At 45.3% G+C, this 22,140-nt stretch overlaps 2 protein-coding genes across 2 annotated transcripts in view; both read right to left on the bottom strand.

Annotated features, from left to right (window-relative positions):
• Positions 1-4,444: 4,444 nt before the first annotated feature.
• Positions 4,445-6,031, bottom strand: LOC127900818 (uncharacterized). The gene is made up of 2 exons (XM_052436060.1): positions 5,356-6,031; positions 4,445-5,097 (listed from the first exon to the last, which is right to left on the bottom strand). The coding sequence occupies exons 1-2, from the start codon at positions 6,029-6,031 to the stop codon at positions 4,445-4,447; spliced, it is 1,329 nt and encodes a 442-aa protein (XP_052292020.1).
• A 3,662-nt stretch (positions 6,032-9,693) lies between these two features.
• Positions 9,694-22,140, bottom strand: part of LOC127901107 (zinc finger BED domain-containing protein RICESLEEPER 2-like) — a 58,605-nt gene continuing 46,158 nt past the window's right edge. The window contains exon 3 of the mRNA XM_052437280.1: positions 9,694-10,469. Coding sequence (XP_052293240.1) covers positions 9,768-10,469 — 702 coding nt within the window. The 3' untranslated portion in view covers positions 9,694-9,767. The remainder of the gene's footprint in view (positions 10,470-22,140) is intronic.

Here is a 22,140-nt window from a genome sequence, read left to right on the forward strand (position 1 = left end):
ATAGGGGGATTGAAGCAAATCCCGAGAAGATCCAGGCGATTGTACAAATGACGTCTCCTCGAAACCTGAAGGAGATGCAGAGCCTCACGGGGAGGTTGGCGGCGTTGAGCAGATTCATATCCAAGGCTACAGATAAGTGTCAGCCATTCTTTCAAGTGATAAGGAGGGGAAAGAAAACGGAATGGACCCCAGAATGCGAGGAAGCCTTCCGGAACTTGAAGCATTACTTGCAGCAAGCTCCGCTACTGTCCACACCGAGGGATGGGGACAAGTTGAATCTGTATTTGGCGGTATCTGATCGGGCCGCCAGTTCCGTTCTAGTGAGAGAGGAAGAAGGAATTCAGTATCCGATATACTACACCAGCAAGGCCCTGCTCGACGCTGAGACCAGATACCCAACGATGGAGAAATGGGCACTGGCCCTTGTGGTTGCTGCTCGGAAGTTGAGGCCGTACTTTCAAGCATTCCCGGTCTCGGTAATAACCAACCAGCCATTGCGTCAAATTCTGCACAAGCCTGATGCCTCTGGTCGGCTCGTCAAATGGACTGTAGAGCTGAGCGAATTCGACATAGACTATAAACCCCGCGCGGCGATAAAGGCCCAGGCAATGGCCGATTTCGTAGCTGAGTTCGCGGAGCCCGAAGTATGCTTGGATCAGCAAGATGCAGATATAGGCAACGACGAAACTCAAGTATGGCAGATATCTGTGGATGGGTCATCAGGAGAGCGGGGTTCAGGAGCAGGGATTGTCCTGGAAGGCCCAGAGGGGGAGGAGATCTCTTATGCTGTAAAGTTGGAATTTGCAGCCACAAATAACCAGGCAGAATATGAAGCCTTGATAGCAGGGCTGGAATTGGCTAGGGCCGTGAAAGCGGACAGAGTTAAGATCAGAACCGATTCCCAGCTGGTTGCGAATCATGTCAGTGAAAGATTCCAACCAAGAGAGGAGAAGATGGAACAGTACCTAAGGATAGTCAGGCAGATGATGGGGAAGTTCGAAGCAGTGGAGGTGATACAAATCCCCAGGGAGCAGAATAGTCGAGCAGACATTTTGGCTAGGATGGCAGCCGTAGCCGACCCAAAAATGCCAAAGTCGGTCCCCCTAGAAGTGAAGTCTCGCCCGAGTATCGAGCAAAATTTGGGGGTGTTGCGGATAGAACAAAAAAGCTCGTGGAGGGACCCGATAGTTTCATACCTTAGAGACGGGGTCTTACCGCCAGATAAGCTACGGGCTCGGAAGATTAGAGCTCAAGCCTCGAGATACACGATGATCGATGGGGTACTGTATCGGCGAGGATATACATTACCGTTCCTTCGGTGTTTGGACGATGACGACGCGGATTACGTGCTGAGGGAAGTACATGAAGGAATTTGCAGAAATCATTCTGGCGGGAGGTCCCTGGCCCACAAGGTTCTAAGGCAGGGATATTTCTGGCCGACGATGCACCAGGATGCGCAAAGGAAGACCAGGAGCTGTGCAAGCTGCCAGAGTTTTGCAAATTTCTCTAACCAACCACCAGAGAAGCTCACCTCCATGGCCTCCCCTTGGCCATTCGCTCAATGGGGAATTGATCTGATCGGCCCATTGCCAAAGGGACGAGGAGCAGCAACACATGCAATAGTCGCTATAGATTACTTCACGAAGTGGATAGAGGTAGAAGCCCTTAGCAGGATCACAGAGAAGAAAACAACAGACTTCGTGTGGAGAAACCTGGTCTGTCGATACGGGATCCCATATGCCTTGGTAACGGATAATGGCAGGCAGTTCGATAATCACAGCTTCAGGGATTTCTGCCAGAACCTCGGGATAGAGCTGAAGTATTGCTCGCCTGCTCACCCTCAATCGAATGGACAAGTAGAAGCAGCCAACAAGACAGTCAAGAGGCTTCTGAAAACCAGGCTCGGAGCAAAAAAGGGTGCGTGGGTTGACGAGCTGTCAGGTGTGCTATGGGCATACAGAACAACCCACAAAACCGCAACGGGGGAGACACCGTTCGCTTTGGCTTTCGGACATGAAGCGGTCGTGCCGGCTGAGGTAGGAACGACCACACACCGGACAGATCATTTCAATGAACAGGAGAACGACGAGCAGATATGTTTGAATCTTGATCTGCTAATGGAGAGGAGGGAACAAGCAGCCGAGCGATCAGTCACTTACCAACAGAGGGTTGCTCGGTATTATAACCAGAAGGTGAACATACGGCAATTCAGGGTCGGAGACTGGGTACTGAGAAGAGTGAATCAGAGCACCAAAGATTCGACTCAAGGAGTGCTGGGACCGAATTGGGAAGGGCCGTATAGAGTCAAGCAGATAGCGGGGCCCGGAGCTTACAAGCTGGTTCGCGCGGACGGCCACGAAGTGAAACGCCCATGGAACGCAGCACACCTCCGAAAATACTTCCAGTAAGACTTGCTCACATTTTAAAGCAATTTCTGCTCATGCTGTTTATCTTTTATTTTTATGTTTTATGTCCGAACAATTTCATGTAAGTCAAATCCTGCCATTAATGTAACGTCGACGAATTTTATTCGCTTGAAACCGAAAAAAAAATCCTAAGGCATGCAAAGGCTCATCAAGTCTCAGAGCCTGTCTTATGGCGAGACAGAAGCCAAGCATGCCAGGATCTGCTCGGCCACGAGAAGGCAGCAGAATCCAAATCGTTTGAAGAAGATTCCCAAGGCATGCAAAGGCTCGACAAAGTCTCAGAGCCTGTCTTATGGCGAGACAGAAGCCAAGCATGCCAGGATCTGCTCGGCCACGAGAAGGCAGCAGAATCCAAATCGTTTGAAGAAAATCCTAAGGCATGCAAAGGCTCGCCAAGTCTCAGAGCCTGTCTTATGGCGAGACAGAAGCCAAGCATGCCAGGATCTGCTCGGCCACGAGAAGGCAGCAGAATCCGAATCGTTTGAAGAAAATCCTAAGGCATGCAAAGGCTCGCCAAGTCTCAGAGCCTGTCTTATGGCGAGACAGAAGCCAAGCATGCCAGGATCTGCTCGGCCACGAGAAGGCAGCAGAATCCAAATCGTTTGAAGAAGATTCCCAAGGCATGCAAAGGCTCGCCAAGTCTCAGAGCCTGTCTTATGGCGAGACAGAAGCCAAGCATGCCAGGATCTGCTCGGCCACGAGAAGGCAGCAGAATCCGAATCGTTTGAAGAAAATCCTAAGGCATGCAAAGGCTCGCCAAGTCTCAGAGCCTGTCTTATGGCGAGACAGAAGCCAAGCATGCCAGGATCTGCTCGGCCACGAGAAGGCAGCAGAATCCAAATCGTTTGAAGAAGATTCCCAAGGCATGCAAAGGCTCTCCAAGTCTCAGAGCCTGTCTTATGGCGAGACAGAAGCCAAGCATGCCAGGATCTGCTCGGCCACGAGAAAGCAGCAGAATCCGAATCGTTTGAAGAAAATCCTAAGGCATGCAAAGGCTCGCCAAGTCTCAGAGCCTGTCTTATGGCGAGACAGAAGCCAAGCATGCCAGGATCTGCTCGGCCACGAGGAGGCAGCAGAATCCAAATCGTTTGAAAAAAATACTAAGGCATGCAAAGGCTCGTCAAGTCTCAGAGCCTGTCTTATGGCGAGACAGAAGCCAAGCATGCCAGGATCTGCTCGGCCATGAGAAGGCAGCAGAATCCAAATCGTTTGAAGAAGATTCCCAAGGCATGCAAAGGCTCGACAAAGTCTCAAAGCCTGTCTTAGGGCCAGACAAAAGCCCAGCATGCCAGGATCTGCTCGTTCGCGAGAAGGCGAGCAGACTCCAAGGCATTCGGAAAGTTTTCTACGGCACGCAAAGGCCTCACCAAGTCTCAAAGCCTGTCTTACAGCGAGACAGAAGCGATCAGCGTTTCAGACGAAAATTAATTCATAAGCACGACACGAGATAGTAATCAACAACATTTTTATTAATGGCTAACAGAGGGGATAAATTTCATAAACGTTGTTCATTACAATACAAGAAGAAATATATCAAAAAGATGGTGGATCAGTGAGCCGAGCAGCATCGGTTGGCTGGACCTCCTCGGGTGCAGGGGGGTATCACCAGTTGCGTCCGGGGGGGTGCTCGCCTCGCCAACATCAGCAGAGACTGCACGAGGAGGAGAGTTACCCTCCTCAATCACGATCGGCTCTAACCCCTCGGCATCTTCCTTGGCCGCCTCCTCGTCCATATGCTGAGCAACACCAGCTGCAAGGTCATCCATCTTCAGATCAGGGTGTCGCTTCCCGAGGACAGCCATGATGCAACGGTAGGAATGCCGAAGTCCTTGGTCGTACTGGTTGTCGACTTCTCTCTCTAAGTTCTCGACTTCCCTCTCCAAGTTCTCGACCTGGGCTCGGTGGGAGTCGCGGAGAGATTCGAGCTGAGCCGCGTACATAGCCATCTGCCTTTGCAGATCCTCCTTGACCCTGGTAAGCTCCTCCTCGAGGGTAATGGCTTTTGCTTGAGCAAGTGATTATTGCTCTATCAGCTTCAGGTTCTCGAGGTTCAGCTCCCCTGCTTTCTTCTCGGCAACGTCAGCTCTGGTCGTCGCCGATTGAATATCTTCCTTCATCTTCCGGTCGTAGCGGCCCACCTTAGCCTTGTAATAGGTGGTCATGCAGCTGAGGTGGAAGGCGCTATGCTGCATGGCCCCCACCAGCTCACCCAAGGTGCGGCCGTCAAAATCCTCCAGCTCCTTCTTGCTCACGAGTTTGGTTAACTCATTGAGGTAAGGGACCAGATGTTCTGCTCGGCTGTCGGGTAAGCGAGATCGAGGCCCGACAGGAAGAGAAGAGGTAGCAGGACCTGTGGCTACTCCACTGGCTTCCCCAACTTTTTCAGGGGCTGGAGGTAAAATCTTCAAGGGTGGGGCCTGCTGCACGACGTTGGCCCGCTTTGCAGTAGGGGCATCCTTACTCTGGTCCCCCTTCGTGGTTGGAGGTCGAGAACGTTTTCGGGTCAGGGCCCCAATCACAGCGTCCTCCATCCTATGGCCAGGAAGTATCAAGCGAGACTCGAGCAAGTTGTATGTGCTTAACAGTTCTCGGCTCGAGCAAGAATTGGCCCGTACCGCCTCGACCCGTTTAAGCTGGTCAGGTTTGAGCGGGAAGTGGACACCCCAAGAAACTACAACACAAACAGACACTTGGTTAGAGACAAGCCAATAAAACAAGGACAATTATGGATACAAGACATCTGAAGCGAGCAGGCAACCTGGGACCGTGAAACGGGGCGGGACCCGGTAATCCTTCCCGTCCATTTGTGCGACCTGACCCCAAGGACCCCCAGCAAAAAAGAACTTTCTCTTCCAATTCCCACCACCACCAGTAGGGAGGTCGGTTATGGGTTTTCTGGTCTTGGTGCTAGATTGGAAGTAGTACCAACCGGCATCTTTGGGGCTGCTCTTTAGCTGGTACAGGTGCTTCACCTCATCAATTGTGGGCTCGCTTTGACAACATCTGTCCCACAATATGAACAGACCAGAGAGCACTCTCCAACCATTTGGGTTCAGCTGACCAGGAGATAGATTTAGCCCGCTAAGTACCCGGGCAAAGTAAGGTTGCAAGGGACATCTCAGCCCGTACTTAAAGCTATCCAGGTACAGGGTAACATATCCCCTAGGAGGCCGGCTAGGAGCATCCTTCTTTCCTGGGACCTTGAGAAGTATTTCACCAGGAATGCTATACCTCAGCCGGAGGTCCTCGAGCTCATCAAACGTGGTCGTGCACGTCATGTAATCAATAGCGTAGTCCCGCGATAGGGCTCTACCTCCTATTCTACTCCTCCCTTCTGGTCGCGGCGCTCCTGATGGGGACGCCTCACCAGAATCATCCCCTTGACCCTCACTCAAGGTGTTCTCCGATCCAGAAGATCCTTCTTCATCGCTACTGTCGCTCGAGGAGGTTGTTTGGGGAGACATCCTCCTAGCGCTAGTACCAACACTAGACCTAATGGGCTCTAAGGGGATCCCGGGATCAAAAGCGGGATCAGCGAGCAGACTAGGTGGGAAGTCCAACTCGTCGTCGTCAACCTCAATGACCTTCTCTTTGCCCTTCGACATTCCCTAAACTCTACCACAACGCCACCAACTACTACCCAAACGAAAGAAAAAAGAAGTTATCTATAAACTATCCGAGACCGAGGAGAGAGAAGTAATACCTGAAGTACTGCTCCAATCGGAGAAAGGCAAGGATGGGGGCTTCGTGCCGGAACTTCTTTGCCGGAGAAATAGAGACGTAGACGGAGACAGAGTGAATGGTGAATATGCCGTTCGAGAGGATTTGGCTTTCCAAATGAGGACGGACTCTTGGGTTGCCAGCATATAACTGCGCCGAATCCCGAGGATCTCGTAACCGTCGGTTTGAAATTCAAATGGAGGGGGGGATTTCTGCCACGTCACCTCGTCCGCAATTAAATGCGACATGACTCCTGGCAGCCTTTTCCAAACCCACGCGAGCGAGTACTATCGAGTTTCTACTGCTGGTCCACTACATTACCCAACACCAGAAACTGGGGGACCGGTGTTTGGGAGGGATACTGTTTGGGACAAATGCGTCGAAGGGACCAGGAATGACGAGCAGATATCTGATGGCGGAGTTCTGCGAACCGGTGTGTTCCGTTAAAGCCTGGCGCGTGGAAGAACAGGAGCAGAAACATCCTGCTCGTCCACGATGTTGTCGTCCGCGAGGCCAATTCCTATAAAAGGCATAAGGCCATTCCGGCTAGAGATCGAGAGGCGAGGAGACCCGGTCGACGGCAGTTGGCAAGACGTGCTCTCCAGCACGAGAATCTAGGCACAACAGCCACGCTTTCCCCAGAACCGCGACGTAACACGCAAGATCTCACAGAGCCATGACAGCCACACTTTCCCCAGAACCGTGGCGTAACACGCAAGATCTCACAGAGCCATGACAGCCACACTTTCCCCAGAACCGTGGCGTAACACGCAAGGTCTCACAGAGCCATGGCAGCCACGCTTTCCCCTGAACCGTGGCGTAACACGCCAGATCCCATGTTTTGCCCATAACGCAGCAGTTGGAGTCCCATACCGTCTCGAAAAGAGCGGAAGACTGAGATTCAGAGGAAGCCTATAAAAAGGTAGCCAACGAAGGTAAAAGGGTTGGCATTCTTGAGAAAAGGGGAGAAAACCACAAGAAACGCCATAAGACCTGTGGCAAGCTTTTCCCGAACCTTCATATCTGACTTGAGCGTCGGAGGGTTTGCGCCGGGAAAACAACCGGCGTACTCTGACTTATCTGTGTACGCAGGGACCTCTGGAGAAGAAGCCTGGCGAGGAGACCTCCTGGTCGTGACGAAGTTGATCGAGCAGAGATCCTGATCGTAGAACGAGGAGAACCGGAATCTCGCATCAACAGGCTATATTCAAGTTTGCAAAGCCCAATTCTTTAAATTTGTATTTCAAAATTTCGGATGTGAAGAAAGTGTAAATATATTGGGGGCCGGAGTGTAGTTTATTGGGGACCTGAATGAAAAATTAACTAAACTTAAATGATTTTTTTTCATCACTTGAGTCCCCTCAGGCCGCAATTTGAATCCGCCCCTGCAATTATCAATAGCCACTAGCCCAGTATACCAATATTCAATTAAATAGACTTAAAAATCTATTTTCTTCATTTATTAAAAAATTAATTTAATTTATCTTTTCAATTTATGTTCATAAATTTACATAAATCAAATTTAATCTACAAATTATCCTAAATCCTAACTCGTGAATTTTTAATCAATCCAATCCTTAAATTTGATTTCATCAATCCCAATCAAAACTAATTAGCAGTCTCACAACCATTACTGCCACTGCAGCTTCGGCCAAACTCATCGAGAGTTGCAACCACCACGAGACTCCTCAATGGCTGGTCTTCAGTAGATGGTTGAAGAATTTTGAGATGGAGGATATCAATGATGAAGGATTTGAACAAAAAGCTTGCTGGGTTTTGATTCTTTTAATTTTATTTTATTAATTATGATGTAAAGTAAAAAAAAACTCTTAAATTTAAGAGTGAAATGGTTACTTTACTCAAAACTTGTTAAATATTCTAATAGTTTTTATGTCTTGGTTGATGATTGATTCAATTACAAATAAATTCAAACTTTTGTGGTATCTTGCTAATAGGGTAAGCTCGATGGGAAGAAAAGCATCGACACCACGCATGGTCTATTGAGGGAAGCAGCATTAGCTGAGTGGAAGTATAGTGGACCCTACCAGCAGAAGCAATGGTGAATAATTACCAATAAATAAGTGAAAAGTGTGTGGTGTCACATATATTGTCCTGTAAAGTAAATTCTTAAGATATAAAGATGTACTATGTAATGTAATGTAAAGTAGTGATGAATTATAAAGTAAATTTTTTTTGGAATAAGATGTAATAATGTAAATAGTAAAAAGATATTCTATTGATGCCTATAAAAGGAACTCCCTACTAGTGCGTTGGATCATCGAGTTTGGAGTCTTGCGTTGTAATAAGAGTGCTTGGGTGGAATCTTCTATTCTCTTTCTCTTATAATAAATTTGGAGATTGTGTGTGTATATTACAAGGAATTGGTTTGAAAATTTGGAGAGGCTCTGGTAACATGTTTCATATATAGTTTGATCTCGAAACCTTAGCGTAAGTAAGAATCAATATTGTATTAATTAGTAAATAAGTGATTTTTTTTTATTGGAACCCTAGTTTATTAGTACAAATCTAGCTATTCCCAAAGGCCAGAAGCAGAAGAATGAAATAAAATCATCAGGAAATGACAAGTCAGGGCCACGTTTGGAGCCCAGGTGAAATGGGAAGAAGTCATTCAATTCAACCGAGAGAAGAGCGCAAAGTATTTTTCATCGTTAAATAATTAAATTTTCTTTTTAAATGGAAAGATAAAGAATTTAATGATTTGTTAAAAAAATTAATTAACAAATAGCACATGAGCTAATTATAGGCGACATATTAATTGAATTACAAATTTTATATTCCAGCTACTGTTATTGATTTGAAAATTGTCGCAACTCCCTCCGTACTTCTTTCTGCGAATCTCCAAACAAGATATCAAATCTCAAGTGCTTGAATGAAATTCAACTTTTAATGAAGTACATATAGTATAATTTGCAAAAGCTCCCAAAAAAAAAAAAAAAGAAATCCCAATATAAATAAATCAAAGATAAGTTGGCAAAAGTAGTGTGCTAATGGCCATAAATGCAAAGTGGGAGTCCAAATCACAGCAAGTGGGTAGTGGTACCTTAAATCTTTTAACCAACCAGCATGAGATAATTTGATCGAATGCACGCTGAGTGCTGACAAAAAAGCGCAGCATTTTCCGGAAAATGACAATCATTGAAGAATCGGCCAACCATTTACAACTCATTTAATGAAAACAAAAAATGAAAAAGAAAAGGATTTTGTTATGTTACATTGAATGTACCATACACAATCAACAAGAACCACACAATTATGTGGATCCCATAATTTGTGTGGTTCTTATGAGTTGTGTATGGTACATTCAATGTAACATAGGGGCTCCCAAAAGAAAAAATAGAAAAATAGCTGTTTACCACTGATATTTTATCATCTTCTTTGAAGGAGCCAGATAGATTCCAAAACTTCTAAAGCTGTTTCAAAATAGCAAAAATGACTGTGTAACCCGGTGGGGAAGAAAATTAAAATGATTTTTTTTTTGTTGGAGTTAGTCATTCATAATTTAAATAAATCAAAATGATTTATATGGTTTATTTGAATTATCTAAATTTAATTGAGCCAAAAAATTTGAATAGGAATAATGTTGTACAAATACAAACGCAGTCACAAATAACAGCTACCCAAAATTCCTTCTAAGCATAGCAAAGGCGTTATTATCTCGGGTAAGTCACAAAATTTAAATTTTTTATTAATATCTCTTATGTCGCACTGGAGGTCAAACAAGGCATCCTCGCCATCCTCATCATCAAAAGGTGATTCTAATGCTAAGTAATCACGAGCCATTCTTGCGAGGGTCGGATAGAATGGAGCATTGCCACGCCACCAAGCTAGTATGTTAAACTGTTGGACTGCTGGTACTTTAAGCTCTTTCATATACAGATCAAGTTCTGATTTTGGTGATGAAGTGGCGTCTAGCATTTCATATGACTTTGAACTGCTGGAGTCGGTTGCTGCATATGCATCATAAACGTCTCTAAAATCTTTATTCACTTTCTCAATGTATCTATCAGCATCCCTGCCATAAATCTCTTTGTAATGAAGTCGCACACCATCCATTTTGAGCCGTGGGTCAAGAATTACTGCAATGACTCTAACCGAATAATGTTTGCTTAAAAATAGATCAATAGCTCCCTTCATCACTTTTTGGCAAAAAAGACAATCTTCAATTGTGTGGTTGCGTCGATCCTTTAATATCTTATGCACGTACGGGAGATCCACAATTATTGGAATATCACCTGTCTCCCACCACAAGAAGCTGTCAATAACATCTCTCAAGAATTTCAAATGCTCGAACGTGGCAGTTACCTCATCCCATTTTTGTTTACTTAAATTAATTGACCTAAACTCGGAATCGAATTGCTCCAGCTGTAAAGATACAACCGAATTAGTTTATCTGATGTTGCCTTGTTTTGCACATAAGCAGCACACTCCTTTAAGGACTGTATCCCATCCCCCATGTAATCTTCGAATTTCAACACGCTATAAACAAATTGAAATAAATCATCCATATTAAGTAGGCACCCGGCAAAAGGAAGTGAACGTCGTTGACTAAACAAACTTTCCATCTTTCCAATTTCGTCATCCAGACCGTCTGCTGTATTAAAATTAAGAGAAAGAACTACAAATGCAAACATATTCGTGTCGATCTTCCAATCCATACATAATTGTTTCACAGCTTCTGTCAAATTCTTGATACGATCACGAGGACAGTGCCAAAAACTAATAATCTTGCTCTGCAGTTCCCAACTATCATCAATATAGTGTACTTCCAAGAGACATACACGATCCATACCTCTGTTGCCGGAAACAAGTCTTCTGAAAACAAGTCGTAAAGTGAAACGACAAGAGAGGGTATTAAGAAATTGGCCAAGTTTTTCCTTCTCTTCTTGGTACAGTTGGAGTATTTCATCCTTTCTCGAGTTTAACACCCATGGATCCAAATCCTGCCAATCCGGAAAATCCTCCCATTCCTCATCACCAGTATCTCCTTCCATCTTGGAGAAGTGTTTGATCAGACCACGAACATATTTTTCTTTAATAAGACTCGCTAACTCTTTTGTTTTGATTGATGGGGACAGTGATTGATCTCGATCATCCCCATCACGACCATCAGATCCACTTTTTCTCTTAGGGTTAGCTGGGCATCTCTGTAAATGATTGTTGAGATGTGTGGTTCCTTTCTTGCTTGAACCGTCAAACGTCTTCTTACAGTGGTTGCATTGGGCTATGACTTTTCCATCTATGTTGAGCTTTCTCATCTCATCTCAAACCTTTGAAGCCTTTTTCCTTTTCTTAATAGCTGATGATGATGAGCTTCCTACATTCGGATCTCCCTACATAGTTAACAATTCTCAAATAAGATAAGGATTCATTGCATTAACTTTAATTAATCAATTAAGCTTACCAATTTAATTATCTGATACACTGACGTACAGAGGTAAAACAAAACATATCAATTAATCTGCACTTGAGATTAGATTTAATTAAGAATTCTCTGTTTACTTACTCTTATTTCTATAATTAATCAATTAATTTTTTTATTAATTTATAGAGAGCAAGACATACGCTGCTACGCACCTCCATGGCCAGTAGAGCAGCAGTTACCAGTTAAAAACTTGAATTCACAGCCTGCAAAACAAACAGATAACATACCCGTTACCACATCAAATTCACTCTTTTTTGTTTCAATTAACAAAACAAATTAAAGTGTGTGTGTTTATAACTCAATAATAATACTAATAAGAATAAGAATAAGAATAAGAATAAGAATAAGAATAATAAAACAATTAAAGATATGATAAAATGAAACAAAATCAAAACAAAATGCTTACTTGACAGTAATTTGTTGCTGATACAATTGAATAAGAGCTGCAGATCCTGTTTTATTAGTTGTCGTCCTCCTTCCAAGTTCCAACCTCTTATCTCTTCAATCAGAGAACTGGTTCTATCTCGTGAGCTTTCATTGTGTATATCGATACACATGTATAAATCTATTTATATAAAAGTCTTCGAATCTCCGAATATAAAAGTCTTCGAAGCTCCGAAGAAGTAAAGCTATTTATATAATGAATGACAATATGGACCACAAAGCTAATGACAAAAGCTGATTAAAATGGGATCACTTGTTCTTTTCTCGCAATTTCCTCGCATGGTTGTACTTTTACTTTATTGAATTTTTTTTCGCTTACCTTCTCTTTGTTTTGCTTTTGCTTTTGTTTTTTTTTTTTTTCTTAATTCTAAGTAATCAATACTTTAGATAAGTTTTTTTTTAATCTAAAATAAAGTATAAACAACAATCAATTTTTTTTTTTTATAAACTAAGATGTGGCGGAAAAGTATTAACTGAATAAACTCTACATGATTTATATAATTATTTTTATTAATTGGATTTTAATTATATAATTTTTTCATATTTTTCGTTCCACCAAAATTTTTCTCTTCCAGCAACCATAGGAGCATCGTCGGTTTAAAAATCGATTCTATTCGACTAATCCGAGATTGCCCTTAGAAATTTGTAAGATCTGTTTGAGGGAAAAATATGAAAGGCAATAGAGCGCCACGTGTCAACCAATAGAATGATTCCAGCACAATCGGAGGTACCCTGCATAATCCGAGGTGCCCGGCATGACTTGAGGTACCCCATATAATATGAGGTACCCCATACGAATAGAGGTACCCGTACAAATAGGGGTACCCCACGTAATAGGGGATACCCCACGTAACTCGAGGTACCCAGCAAAGCGGATGCAAGAGAATCTACCAAAAATATCCGCCATGAGAAACGTCTCCACCTCTTAAAAGATATTATTTGATTTTGTCAGAATTATGAATAAAAAACGACGTGCTAAAAGGAGGGACAGCCGCTTGCTACCTCTGCCAAAAGTGAAGGACACTGTCCCAAGGACAGTGGTCCCCAGCCGCCTACCCGACAGCTACTGCAGAGGTATCCTGGACCACTCTCCAGCGCGTGCCACGTTTCCAAAAGATGAGATACGCCGCGAACATGCAAATAATGGCCCAAAAAGTTATAAAGAGGTAAAAGGACGTTAGCCAAAAAGGGTACGCCACGTGGCAGCTGAGGTACTCTATATATAAAGGCGCCTAGGTTTCATCCTCCAAGAGGCTCTGATTCGCCCAAAAGAGGCTCTGATTCGCCCAAAAACACTCACACCCCAAAAAAAAGAGGTTTTCTTCAACCTTAAACCCTAATTTACAGAGGGCTAGCCAGCTCTCTTTACCATTAAAGCTTGAGTTTGCTAACTTGAGCGTCGGAGTGTGAACGCCGGGGTACCCCGGCTTTACCTCTAACCTCTATTTCATTGTTTTGCAGGCGTTAAGCTCATTTTGAGGGATACCTCTCTTGTTTCTGACCTTCCACCATTGTTACCACTCTCTCTCCCCTTCTTACCTCCCCCGAATTTTAGATACACTGCACCGCACACAATAAACTAGTGAGGTATCCCATTTCCCCCAAAAATATAAATTTATTGTTCTAGATTGATTTGACTTTTCCTACCCCAAAATCAGTCGAAAACAATTGGCGCCGTCTATGGGGAAACACACAAAAAGCCTCCTCCACGATTACCAAACTAGTTGTTGTGTGTACTCCAATACATGGCACCTGACGTACCTCCCGAAGGTTTAATGGGGAATTCTATAAGGATGAGAGATGACAGCAACAGTGAGGGTAGTGATCCCGCAAGAAGGGTAGCCCGCATCAGCAAGGGCAAGGGTATCAAGCAATCGACGGGTGTTCGCCAAGAAGAAGAACCTATTTCGCACAAGCATTTTGAGGATCTTACTCATGCAATACTTAGGGCGGTCGGATCTCGGGCACCCGAAAGTTCACTTCCACCAGTGACGCTAGAAGCTCTACCACCTCAAACGGACGACCAAGCTATGGTCAGAAGAGGGGTACCTGAGGCCAGCAAGCTAAAGCCTAGGCCATCGGGTACCCATTCTAAGTTTCAAACCGTGGGCGCCCGTGACGAGCGTTCCACTGCCTCTTGCAATTCCCGCAGCAGCCAGGGTACGAGGCGTGCAAAGCGTACCCACGAGGATCTCCGTGAGAAGTTAAACGCCAAAAGGGCTTCTCAAATGGCCGCGACATCATCGGGTACACCGAGGGTACCCCTCGAACTTGTGGAAAAAATGGAGAACCTGGAAGCCCAAGTGAAGCTCCTCTCCGAGAAACAAAACATCACAGCTGCTCCAACGCCAATGACCTACCAATCACCATTCACTATGGAGATTCGAACATCAGCTCTCCCCGAGGCGTTCGCCATGCCTCAGATACCCCAATACTCGGGTACCACTGACCCCTCGAAGCATGCTGAGCTATACCGCGACCAAATGCTTATCAAGGGTGTAGATGAGAGCGCCATGTGTAGGATGTTTACACACACACTCAAGGGCCCCGCAAAGTCATGGTTTCGCTCTTCGAAAGCGGGTAGCATATCTTCCATACACCAATTGTTATCCGAATTTACTAAAGAGTTTTCCTACGCTTCCACTCAAGATAGGGTAGCCTCCAAACTTGCCTTTATCAAGCAAGGGGAAGTCGAGCCTCTGGCGGAGTATGTAAGTCGTTTCCACCAAGAGGTGCTGCGAACCGGAGAATTTAGAAACCAATACACATTGACCCATTTTAAGAAAAATTTACGGTTGGACAAGTTATGACGTTCTTTTCAAAAGAAGCGCCCACTTTCATATGGGAAAGCCCGTTCCCGGGCGTTGCAGTAAGTGGAGATGGACGAAAAATACCAATTGAAGCGCCAAGAAGATAAGGCCGATATTACAAAGAACAAGGAGAAGCCCAAGAGGGTGGAGGCCCCAATACCGCGGGTACCCCGAGCACGGAGCCCTCCACAGCTTTTCCTGCGGGGACGAGGGTATAACCCTCAGGGTACCTTAAGGGTACCCCAACCTCCAAGATCGCCACCACCGGATCAGCGAGAGCCACCACCGAGGCCTCGGTACGAATCTTACCACCCACTGAATCAATCCCCAGAGCAGATCTTCTACCATATTCGGGATAGCAGCCTCCTCCGTCCTCCTAAGCCAATGAAGAAGTACCCCAACATGAAGCGTAGCCTGAAGTATTGCGAGTTCCATGAGGACTTTGGTCACAGCACAGCCGAGTGCTTCACCTTGCGAGAGGAAATTGAATCTTTGATTCTCAGCGGGTACCTCAAAGAATTTGTTGCTGGCATGAGAGAAGCTCGGAAATCTGCGGAACATGATAAAGGCAAGCGGGTAACTGATGGCAGTCCTGAACGAGAAGTACCCCCTGGACACAAGAAAGGCGTGTATGTCCGAATGATCATGGGCGGACCGACTTTAGCGGGCCAATCTAGGAGGGCGATCAAATGCTATGGTAGATCGTTGTCGATAACCACCAATATTGACAGAGAAGTCAACCTTAATGAATGGGGTACACCGAAGGTACCCCACCATCCCCCGCCTATCCTTTTTACAGAAAGAGACGCGGAGGGCATCTCATATCCCTACGACGATGTCTTCGTAATTACGTTAAAGGTTGCCACTGGTAAGGTAGCAAGAACTCTCGTAGATACCGGCAGCTCCGTTGACATCATTTTCAAAAGCGCCTTGGATCAACTATTGATTGAGTCGCCAAAGATCACCCGCTATGCTACGCCTTTTATTGGGTTCGCCGGAGATATGGTTATACCAAAAAGCATCATTACGCTGCCCGTGACACTTGGTAAGGTACTTTACTGTGTTGTTCATATGATTGATTTTCTTATTGTAGATCGCCTGGGTGCCTACAATATTATATTGGGTAGGCCGTTTTTAGTAGCAACTAAAGTGGTGGTATCCATGCACTACCTCGCCATGAGGATGTCGAAGGCTTTGGGAGCAAAAAGGGTACACGTCAAGAGCGACTCCCAGTTGGTGGTAAGCCAGATTACCGCACAATATCAAGCGAAAGAGGAAAACATGAAGGGGTACCTCGGAAAAACCAAAGAGTTGATATCCCAATTTTGCGAGGTTAAGGTGGAAAGGGTATCCCGTTTGGAGAACAGCGAAGCCGACACCTTGGCAAAAATGGCACCCCTTGGTGTAGCTCAGTCAGCTGGCCCCATCACGACAGAACACATACCCGCCCCCAGCATTGATCTCCTAGAGCCGCTGGAAGTAGGATCGCTATCCAACGAGGTACTTTGGATGGAGCCTATCATAAGGTACCTCAAGAACGGAGACCTCATCTCAGATAAAAGTGAAGCAAGAAGATTAAAGTATAAAGCCGCGCGGTATTGCCTGATCCAGGGTACCCTATACAGAAGAGGGTTCACTCTTCCTTACTTTAGATGCTTGGGAAGCGACGAAGTCGAGTATGTCATGAGGGAGATACATGAGGGGAGTTGTGGCAATCACTATGGAGCACAATCACTGGCGCAAAAAGCTCTCCGTCAGGGGTACTACTGGTCAACCATGCAGCAAGATGCCAAGAATATGGTACGAAGCTGTGACAAACCCCAAAGGTTCGCCAGGGTACCCCACCTACCCCCAGAGAAGCTAACAATTATATCTTCCCCTTGGCCCTTCGTTATGTGGGGAGTGGACCTCATTGGCCTGTTACCTACTGGGATGGGGCAAGCAAAATATGCAATCATGGCGGTAGATTATTTCACAAAGTGGGCGGAAGCGGAGCCACTAACAAGCATCACAGAAAGGAAAACCACAGAATTTATTTGGAAGAACCTTATTTGCAGATTTGGGATCCCCTATGCAATTGTCAGTGATAACGGCAAGCAATTCGATAATGAAAAATTTCGAAGCTTTTGTTCGGAGTTGGGAATAACCAACCGATTTGCTACACCTACCCATCCCCAATCTAATGGGCAAGTCGAAGCCGTTAACAAGATTATCAAAGGTATCCTGAAGAAGAAGCTAGAAGAAAGAAAGGGAGCATGGGTAGACGAGCTACCTGGGGTGCTGTGGGCGTACCAGACTACTCAAAACACCTCCACCAGGGAGACCCCATTTTCCCTCGCATTCGGTGTTGACGCAGTGATTCCAGTAAAAATCGGGGTACCCTCTCACAGGGTTGAATACTTTGATGAGGCCGAGAATACGTCCTTAGTTGCTTTAAACCTTGATTTGGTGGCTGAAAAAAGGGCTAGAGCATAATTGAGGACAACCATATATCAGCATCGCATTTCGGGTCTATATGAAAAAAGGGTACGCCCTCGATCCTTCAAGAAAGGAGACTTGGTCTTGAGAAGGGTAACTCAGAACACTAGGGTACCCTGCGAAGGCGCTTTTGGGGCAAATTGGGAAGGACCTTACCGCATCGAAAAACCCGTTGGGTCAGGTGCATACAGACTACTCCACATGGATGAGACAATCGTGAGGCACCCCTGGAATGCTGTAATGCTACGGAAATATTACTAAAGGACAGTGTCTTAACCTCTAGTTTTTTGCTGTTATTTACTTTCTTTAATATTTTTGTGTGGTAGGCCAAATGGGGTACCCCAAATGCCCTATGGTGGTCAGTTGCAACTTTAGAGTTTCTTTGATTTTCAAATGAAAAGGATATGAGGTCTTGTGGTCTTCCATTCTCCTCAGGGTAACAAAGCTAAGTCATGTATTGATCAACGCTTTCGTTATCTATAAATGCATTTTCTTTCTCAACAAATATGATGTGGTTTCTTACTTTATTTTTCGCCATTTCGATCTTAGAATGCGGATGATATTCATTTATCGCCATTAATATACCCTCGCATCTGGTAATATGTAATTCTCGCCATACGTTTGTCAATTATGACTAACCTATCACAGGACCAGCCAGGGTACCTAATATGCCTAAATCGTGACGATCTATGTAAAGCCAAGATACGCAACGGAAGGAACAGCCCGGGGGTAGCATTTCTGCGGAAGCATGACAAAGCTACCTAGACAAAGAGAGGGAGGGTCAAAGAGGACCCGAGGATGAAGAAAAATCGGCATACCTTGGCGGCATGAAGTTCAGCTTAGGTATGAGAACACCCACACCTTCGTCCTCGTACTTGAACAAAGTAGGGGGTAAGCTATTCAAAAAATTTGGAGAGAACTTCGAAAGAATAAGAAAGTGATTGGTTGGACCAATTGCGCTTTCAACGTTTGATCGAGATGTCGCGATGATATTTTGATTACCTATTTGTGGGGAATCCGCCATTGTTTCCGAGAAGGACATGCATTAAATTTGTGGGGAATCCGCCTGATGTTGGATATTTGTTAAGGTACCAGGGTACCCCATATCAAAAAAAAAATGAGAAGTACCATAGACATTTACAAGGTAACAGTTTAGCTAAGCATTCATTTGCAGAATAACAAGCATGTAAAGTACAAGAGGACTCGATGGCATGATATCATAATAAAAGAGGAGTCCCAATAATACAAAATATCCCGAGAAACCAAAAAGAAAGAAACAAGGTCCAAATAGCAAAATGTAGATAGATCCGAAAAAACAAGAGCACAGTGAGAAGGTTGCACCAAGGGGGAACGCCATCCCCAACATCCGTCTCCAGAGGGCGATCAGCAGAGGACTCCGAGGTACCCGGAATATGAGCAGCCGAAGTAGGGGCATCCGAGGCAGGCAACGGCTGAAGCTGATGGGGTACCCTAGGCGACCCAGAAGGGGTACCCGACCGTGCCTAGGAAGACTTCTTCCTCTCTGCAATCGTCTTCAGAATCGTAACCTTGTTGACAAATTTCTTCACCCGGGGTACCTCCAAGTCCGGATCCACACTCCACATCTCCGTCATGATGAGTGAGAATGCATCCTCCGCCATTGTCTTTTGCCGGGATAGCATATCCCCGTTGATGACCCTCAACTCATCACGATCCTTCTCCACCCGAGCTTTCTCTCCCGACAGGTCAGCAATGCGTTCTTGCAAAGTTTTAACTTCTCGGGCAAGCTGATCCTCGCGAGATTGATGGCTTTGGAGCTCACTCCTTAACTTGTCGACCTTTGACTAGGGGGCAACAAGGAAGTCGGGGTCTGGAAGGCAGTGGCTAAAGAGGAAGGATGCCTGCGGGTCATGAAAGACATGTTAAATATATGTGTATGACAATAGGATTAAATAAGTAAAAAAAATGATGAAGGGTACACCCGGGGTACCCCGGGAAAGCTTACCTTTTAGGTAGCCCTAAGTGCTTGACCATAGCGCTGGCTCAAACTCATCTTGTCAACCTCTTCAGCAACCTCGGAGGTAACATTTTCAGCAGAGTAGTAAAAACAGCTAGCCAAGTGCGAAACCTCCTTGTTGGAAGCCGGGTTTAGGTCACCCTCACGTAACTCATCGGGAAAAGCGGAAACTAGCCCGAATTTTCTCTTTTTCAAGCGAGGGGTACCCTTCGACCCGCTGTGGGAGGTACCCTGAGATTTCTCCTTTGGTCCGGAAATTCGAGGTGGCCGGAAATCTTTCTGGGGTACCGCCGAATCCTGAGATCCAGAAGCACCGCCCACTACCGCTTGGAAAAAGGCATCAAAAGCGTCACCTACCGATTCCATAACTGCACCCAATGCACAAAAGTTATGTTAGCCGGACAAGTACTAAGTACTACAAAAGCAAAATGGGAAATGAAAAGCGGGGAAGCAAAATAAAGATGCGGTGATAACGGGATACCCCAATCCCGTAGATAATAATAGGGTACCCTTCGACAACCGAACCATACATGAGTCACCACTGGGAGCAGGTAGAGGACTTCGGTCAATCAGCCCCGCTCTCCATAATCTACTCTCCTCCAGCACATCACTACCTCTATGTGCACCTCGAAACCTATCCATAAACTTCTTCACCTCTTTCCCCACCTCTTGAACTGGGCATGATCCTTTAGCCCACGTCACACCTGCAAAAGCATAAAGAACCCAAGGTTAGCGAGACATTCAGGCGAAAGATTCCGATAAAAAACCGTAAGTAAAGGGAGATACTTACAGTTTACATTAAAGGAATGAGGAACCTCCACGGGGTTGCCTTTTTCATCCAGAGTTTCTGTCCCCCACCTACCCTCAGTAACAAACCATCCCTTTCGGTAACCCTTCTTCAAGGCGGGGTTCCCCTCAACAATATGGCCATGATCACCCCAAGGGGAGAAGTAAGCAATACCGGGACCCTTAGGCTTTTTGAATTGGTAAAGACCCCTCAACTCCCGAACAGAAATGTCGCCCTTCAAGACCTCCAACCATAACACATGTAAGCCCGTAAGCGTCCTCCATCCCGGAAGAGACAGCTGCCTAGGAGCTACCCCTAAGTAACTAAACATTCTCATATAGTAAGGTTGAAGGGGCAGGCGGAGTCCTAGATCAAAGAGATCAATATGGAGAGCTATCCCATCAGACTTCGGACACTCAGGCCGCTCATCCACATGAGATACCCTAAGTGAACAGAATGAGGAATAATGTATTTGGCTCTAATTTGTTCTAAGTCCCCCAAGGTAGTCCTCCTAGTGCCCAGGGAAAAAAGGTTGCCAGATTTTGAAGATGTGGCAGGGGGAGATTTGGGAGGCTGGTCTGAGGAACGAGCGGGAACCTTTGGCTTAGATGACTTACTATTTTTTTTAGGATGGGGGGTTGGTCGTTTACTAGGAAAATGTGGGCTGACACGAGGGGTACTCCTAGGGGGAGGGGGCTCAGAACGAAAATTACAGCTCTTAGAGGTACTAGGGGGGACCGATCCCCCTCGCTAATGGACATGTGGGAAGGAGAACCCGCAGAAGGGCTGTCGACCCTACTAGCCCAACTGAACGTCGCTTCCTCACGGGTCCCACATGTTTCTTACTCATCTACTTTTCCCCAACAATACACCCAACAATACACCCAACAATACACCCAACAACACATCCAACAAGCCACATGTTTCTCAAACAGCAACATATTCATACCAAGCACCACCCACCACACATCAACCACCAAATGCAAACACCAACAAAAAAAAACAAAAAAAAATAAAAATAAATTTTTCTCAGAGTATGCAAAATAGCGCCACTGTGAATGCGCCAAAGGAGGAGAAGCAATGAGGGATACCTGTGATTCACCAATTCGGCAGATCGAGATTGATAATCGCGGCGAGACGAAGCTGCAGGCAACCAAAAATAGTGGGTAAAAATATGCAAGTATAAAAATAAAAATAAGCTTAAATATATATAGTTATTTATAAATAAATGAATAAATAAAATGAAGAATGAAGAAGCTGCAGCAACCGGCGTCGGCTGTCATGGCTGCAACTACCGAGAACCGACGCCGGAGATCACGAGAAGGATGCCGGACACCAAAGGAGGACACCGGCCGAAACAAAAAAAAAAATCGAGAAGCTGCAGCCACCAAGGAGAACGACCCCGGAAAAATGCAAAGGAGGACGCCGGCCAAAACCAAAAGAAAAAAAAAATCGAGAAGCTGCAGCCACCAAAACGCCGGAAATCTCCAAGAAAAAACGCTGGCCGAAACGAGAAAGAAAGATGAAAAAGAAAGAAGAAAAAGAGAGAAGAAAAGGAGAAAGAAGAGAGAGAAAGCGAGATAAAATGAAGACACAAGGAGGGAGGTTTACCGTGTGTATCACCGGACCGAAATCTCGCCGTAAGCTACCGGAAAATCGCCTTGAACCAACCAGATCTGGAGCCCAAAACCGCCACTGCAACAGCTGAGAACCACGCCGGAAAACGCACCAGATCAACGCCTGCCGAGAGAAAAAGAGAAAGAAGAAAGAAAGAAAAGAGGGAAAGAAGAAAGAAGAAAGAAAGAAAAGGGAAAAAGAAGAGAAAATGGGAAAGAAAGAAAACAGAAGAAGAAGGAAATAAAAGAAAAAGAGTGAAGAAAGAATAAAGCCTAGGGGAAGATGAACGAGCGTAAAAAAAGAGTAAAGAAATTTTTTTTTTTACCTGTGATAATGTTGATGCAGCTAAGAGAAGAGACGAAATTATGAAAGAAAAAGGCTACTGAAAATAATCAATTTTTTGGAGATCGTTTGGGAAT

This window comes from Citrus sinensis, chromosome 3 (genome assembly GCF_022201045.2).
Source record: "Citrus sinensis cultivar Valencia sweet orange chromosome 3, DVS_A1.0, whole genome shotgun sequence".
NCBI classification, from domain to species: Eukaryota; Viridiplantae; Streptophyta; class Magnoliopsida; order Sapindales; family Rutaceae; genus Citrus; species Citrus sinensis.

Bases quoted from the DNA above. Each gene is read 5' to 3' on its own strand.
- LOC127900818 (XM_052436060.1), bottom strand. From the start codon at position 6,031: ATGTCGAAGGGCAAAGAGAAGGTCATTGAGGTTGACGACGACGAGTTG. The intron at 5,098-5,355 runs GTTGGTACTACT...TTTGTGTTGTAG, and splicing joins GAGCAGCCCCAAAGATGCCG to TTTCTTGGGGTGTCCACTTC.